The sequence below is a fragment of the Anticarsia gemmatalis genome, chromosome 10 (genome assembly GCF_050436995.1).
Source record: "Anticarsia gemmatalis isolate Benzon Research Colony breed Stoneville strain chromosome 10, ilAntGemm2 primary, whole genome shotgun sequence".
Taxonomy (NCBI): Eukaryota; Metazoa; Arthropoda; class Insecta; order Lepidoptera; family Erebidae; genus Anticarsia; species Anticarsia gemmatalis.
In genome coordinates, this window is record NC_134754.1 from 10,330,877 (window position 1) to 10,337,017 (window position 6,141).

The 6,141-nt window shown below is 36.6% G+C and overlaps 1 protein-coding gene across 1 annotated transcript; it reads right to left on the reverse strand.

The window, feature by feature from the left end:
* Nucleotides 1-536: 536 nt before the first annotated feature.
* Pka-C1 (Protein kinase, cAMP-dependent, catalytic subunit 1) lies at nucleotides 537-5,045 on the reverse strand. The gene has a single exon (XM_076119502.1). It carries the CDS (start codon nucleotides 4,713-4,715, stop codon nucleotides 3,654-3,656), a length of 1,062 nt encoding a protein of 353 aa, XP_075975617.1. The 5' UTR covers nucleotides 4,716-5,045; the 3' UTR covers nucleotides 537-3,653.
* Nucleotides 5,046-6,141: the final 1,096 nt, after the last annotated feature.

Consider the following 6,141-nt stretch of genomic DNA (forward strand, 5'->3'; position numbering starts at 1 on the left):
CACATTTTTACAAAAACAAAGAGTACTTCATCATAAAGTCTAAAACAATTATACGGGGATCGAAACATGAAATAACAACATTCGCAACTCGGTTTAAATATTTGAAAACAAATTAAATTGTAAGACGATTGATGTCCGACATGAAATATGCGTCTGTATAATTAGTGTTGAACAGGTGTTACATGGTATAGTTGCTATAATAACTACGAATTTCATCGTGTACTAGCGACAGCGCGCTAAACAAATCTTCATCTGTCTGGTGGCAAATGATGAAGAGTACGGGCGGCGGAGCATTCCGCTTTATTAGGAAGCCACGTATTAAACCGGCTCGCTCGCCCCACGTGCTACAACCGTGCTGCTCCAAACTTGCGAACAACGTCAAACAATACAACATAAATATACCGTCGAAAAATGTTTTATCTTCGTAGCAAGCCAACTCGTTTACGTCCGCACACAGATGTGCCAAATGGCCATCTATACAGTCAAGACTGGAATAGAACACTATAATCTATGACACAAAAATCAAACCAAAGTAATACTGTTACATCGATATTTTAATTTCATCGTAATTTTATGGAAGATCAATACATGGTGACAAATAATTACTGAAATTAACTGACTTTTTACACTTGAACTTTCAATGCTATAGGCACTCGATATAATAGATCTAGATGTGAACATTTGAATATTAATACGCACAGATATAAAAAGACGACGGTTCGCAAATACACATACTGTCACACTAATGTTTATAATATCCAAAATGGCTTAAAATGTTCACATTAGAACGTTCATATTGTGTCAATGAGCAAGTTGTGAAGCTAATTGGAATGAAAGACTGCGGTTATCGAAGCTGATACCGAATCTCCTAATTACTGGGGATACGATCACTCTACAGTTATATACAATGACTGTAACGTAGGGTACACATCAGATACTCTTATTAGTCAATACAATATTAAAAATTAAACGCCGTGTGAAACACTACTAAACTGCAGGAGAGACAATGCGAATTTCGGAAATATCATTACAATATAATTAAACAATGTCTAATTGGTGACTGTCGCATTTTTACGATGTCGCAAATAAGTCATTAGTCCACAGGCAAACTACACAGACAATAGAAAATAGATAATACATCTCTCACTAAAAAATAACTGTCTCTAAGAACAATGTCTGGAAAGCAATCTGAGAGTCGGTAATTAATAGTTCGCCTTCAACTCAGTGACGCCAGTTAGAAATGTAGCAAGATTTTCACTTCGACTTTTCGAATTACTCTCGATTCTCCGGAATAAACTAATCTAAAACTTCTACTACCTAACTCTTAATAAAATCTAAGTGTTTGGACACCAAGCTCTCAATATTGCCACTTTGAACAAAGCATTTAATTTTAAAAATAACAAATATGAAGTGACTAGCTAGGTACTTAAGTATTGTTCTAATATTCACTCTGATCCTTCGAGACTTACTTTATCACTTACTTCAAATGGTGCAAGGTTTAATACTGACATAATTATAATTATGATAGGAGTACCATTTAAGCACAGCAATATAATATGTATAGAAGTTGGCAATGGTAAAATATACTGAACAAAAACATAACAATATTACCTAATATTTACATAGCAGGACCATTTCCAAAACTTAATTATGGCACCAAATTAAATATTTAAGTATTGATAATTCTAAATTAGTTTTATCAAATGAAAATCATGTTTCCAAAGAGTCAAAGTATGCCAAAAGACATCTCACCAAAAGACATTGTTTATAATTTTAGTGCTTATGAAAAAAATACATAAGACTAAGCAATATGAATACAAATTCATCATTGAAGGTTTACATTGATTGATCATTAGAAAAGACTGAGAATGCATTTACAATATACATTGATTCCAAATGATTAATTTAGTGTACAATTTGATATGATTTTACAAATAGTTATTATCATAACTTGACCAGTTCCTAATTGAGAACGAGGTACAGTACTAACTCAAAGACGACAAACATTATGTGTCAGACATAGCTCAGAAAGTCACATCAGTTACATTTTATAATAAATATGAATGTGCACAGAGTGGTTAAGTAACCTTCCCATGATTTTCAACCTAATAACTATTACCACAGACGCTCACAATGTCCACAATGTAAAATGCACTACGAATTACTAGATATTTATTTGTACAGCCTGAATTCAAAGTCCTACATCTAATAGCTAACAAACTTTATAGTAAACATTGCCAATTAATCATTGCTGTATCACGCACTCCAAAGAATGGTGGGACTAAAATAATAGTTGTACCAGATTATAATGATATCATTTCTCATTATACACATGCTTATTGATAACATCAGTCTCAATGACAAGATATCACCACAATGGCGCATTCAAGTTCTATCACTAAGTACATTTTAAACATATTCCTATTATTTTATGAAAACAACATTTCATAATATAAAAATTCTCTCATGTGTTATTTTGTGCTGAATACCAAGTTGTAGTGTATAAAACTATAAACATTTAACAGGACAAAAATATTGCTCTTGGTGCAAATGGGAATATGTTTAAATGAACATTAATTTATTGCTATTACAGAGCTGATGCTAGCAATAAGAGCAAGTCCCGGGTCACTTGTGTCTGCTTTGTAAAGGCTGACTCCAGCTGTATTCAAGCATATCATGTATTTGTTTTGACAATTAAAGTAACTACACTTAAACCTACAAAATAAGGAACTAATACGAATTACACTTAAACCCAAATGAACCTCACATCAGATCACAAACACAGGTCAAATTGCACATGTGAACACAACTACAATGAATACATATACAATAAATTAATCTCTTTAATATTTGATGTAGTTATAGTTCCTTAGTTAAAAATATCAACTGATACAACAATTTTAACACTATAAATAAAACCAATAACGAAATGTCAATTAATTAAAACCTATACATAATTATTTATAACATTCCATCAAGACAAGTAATACATAGTTTTAGGAAATTCAATTCAGTAATCTACTAAAAGTATTAGTGATGGTTGTTGTAATTGCTCAAGTTGATGGTTAAGTGATGTCATTAGATAAATATCTAAATTGAGAAGATTGATTGTGAATCTTAAAAGCAACAAGAAAAATTTGATCATAATTACATATTACAAAATTGTTTTCTTGACTTCGTAAAAACAATAAAAAATATTATATAATAATAATAAAGCTCACCACATCCCAATGCTATCAACAGCAAACTACCAGTACACACGAATGACCGGGTAGCAAGACATTGAGTGCTGAGAGTATCGGCGTGGGTTACGTGGGTACATGGTACAGTGTGTCAGTGGTAACACTCGGGGGATATCACCAGAACAAGGATCACTTCTGCTCCTCTACCTGCTCTATGTTATGTCAACTTGAAAGGGCACTAAGCAAATGAACGCCACCGAAATATCGGAAATCAGTTCTACTATCATCTTGCCTACACTCCAAATTTGATCCACATGGGGTGCCAGCCAGGGCCCGCTTCAGCGTCTATAATCACCCAAAGCTGTCGGCAAAGAGACGCACTCGTCACCGTTCCACGACCACAATGTCACGGAAGATTCACTAAAAACACCTACTCACGGGAGTGTCCGCTCACAGGCACCGGCTGCGCGCTCAGAACTCGGCAAACTCCTTCGCACACTTCTCGGTCGATGAGATACGTAATGCTTCCTCCTCGTAATCGTCGAAGTTGCTGGTGTCGCCGGGGCCCTTGCAGCGCGGGATGAACGGGGCCTCAATCTTCTTCTGGAACACGGCGATCCAATCGGTGCTCGCGAACCACTTGTGGCCCTTTATATCGTTCACACCGGCCTTCAGGTTGCCATACCGCTTGGTCAGATCCACCTGGAGTAAATTGCGGAGCAGATCTTTTAGATCCCCGCCGAAGTGCGAGGGGAAGCGAACCTTACCAGAAACGATCTTCTCGTAAATCTGTATGGGCTGATCGGCGAAGAACGGCGGGTAGCCGGCCGCCATTTCGTAAACTAGCACGCCGAGCGCCCACCAGTCCACCGCCTTGTTGTATCCTTTGGAAAGGATGATCTCCGGCGCCAGGTATTCGGGCGTGCCGCACAGCGTCCACGTACGGCCCTTGACGCGCTTCGCAAAGCCGAAATCTGTCACTTTGAGGTAGCCCTGAGAATCGATCAGAAGATTCTCGGGTTTCAAGTCCCGGTAGATGAGGTCCAGGTAGTGGAGGTACTCGAACGCGAGCACGATTTGCGCCGCATAGAAGCGCGAATGCGGCTCCGAGAAGCGCCCCACCTTGCGCAAGTGCGAGAACATCTCACCACCCGGAACATACTCCAAGACCATGTACAGGTTGGAGTTGTCCTTGAAGTGGAACTTGAGGCTCACCAGGAACGGGAAGTTGATAGCTTGAAGGATTCGTTTCTCGTTTAGAGTATGCTCGACTTGCTTCAATTTCACCACTTTCTGTTTATCTAATATTTTCATAGCATAATATTCTTTAGTCGGTTTATGTTGAACTATCATGACTCGGCCGAACGAGCCGGTACCTAAAGTTTTTATTCGTTCGAAATCGTTCAGTCCGGCGGTGTTGGTAGGATTTTTCTTCCATTTCTCCTCGAAATCCTCTTTGGCCTGATCGAGGAACTCCTTGACGCTTTCGGCGGCGTCCACCTTCTTATTAGCGGTGGCAGCATTGTTGCCCATGGCGCACACCACAAACTGGTCCTACACCCTCGATTCGCCGTTATTAGAGGCCGCTTTGCTGCACTAATCGATGCCTGCTGTGCGACCGCGTAAGAAACGGGGCAGGTCAACACAAACCAATTTGAAACACGTACATCCTCGATTTTGAAAGCACGATCACACGTCACAAAATACACTCAATACGGGTACACATTGACACGCTTAGCTTATGTACGAAATATCACAAAAAATACTTTGTCACATCCACAAGAATAAAATGGCTTCCACAACCGGACTCGATCGACAGAGCGAGATCGAGCGACGATTCGTTCACGGGTGGCGGTCAATTAAAAAAATGTTGCCAGCTCACAGTCTAAATTCTTCTAAATCATAATAAAATCTACTATTTCAAATATCTACCATGTTATTTTTTTTAATATTCATATTTATAAAGATCTAGTATAGACTCATCGACGAATGATAAATTGCAAAAATTATTTACAATTAATAAAGCGTGTCAGTTCGTGAATTAACACTTAACAGCGTTACTTCAATTCAAATCACCATTTCATAATAACTACAGCCTATAGTCACAAGCATTAAAATATTATGAACTACCTTACCTTGCCCTTGTATATCAATAAATCTTATCAAATTAAATAATAAATATTTATGTTAATGCAATATCTAATTTACAAAAAATTTAAATATAGACTTACTGACATTACAATGACATTATTTTAGTCGCCGCCGCCCGTTAATAAAAATAGTTTAGTACCAAATACTTATAGCATAACCTGGAGAACTATTTATTATTCTGAGTGATTTTGTTTCGTCAAATTGGCTCAGTCTGTTTAAGGTGTCGCAAAATATGCAACAATCCATTTTCGAAATTCAGTGGTCAACATGAGTGCAACTATTTTTCTTTTTTTCTTATCGTTTGTTTTCAATAAAACAATATAGCACGAATTATTTACGCGCGTGTTTTGCCAAAATCAGCAATTATAGTTGTAACAATGTGCCTTAAACTTGATTTTTTCTACAGTGGATCAATCGACGTCGAAATTCTAATAATTATAGAAGTCAACATTTTTTTTAATAAAGTGAACGTGGTTTATTAATAATTATTATTATTACTTATCTTTATACTTGTTTCTTTTTGTTTTCGATCAAATTATTAGAGATAAACTATTGATATAAAAAAACAAAACAGTCAGTAAAGTTATTTCTTAATTACCCGGAGATTCTTCCGAATATTAAATACTAATTGTATGAGAATATATAACAAAATGACATATCTACGCATCGTGAACGTAACTAACTAATGATATCAATTTTCCATCGTTAAATTTCGCTAACATAATTATAATAATAGACAAATGAATACCGGTGCCACTGCCTTAATTTCGTCTTATAATTTGTATAAATATGGGGTTTCTATAATTTA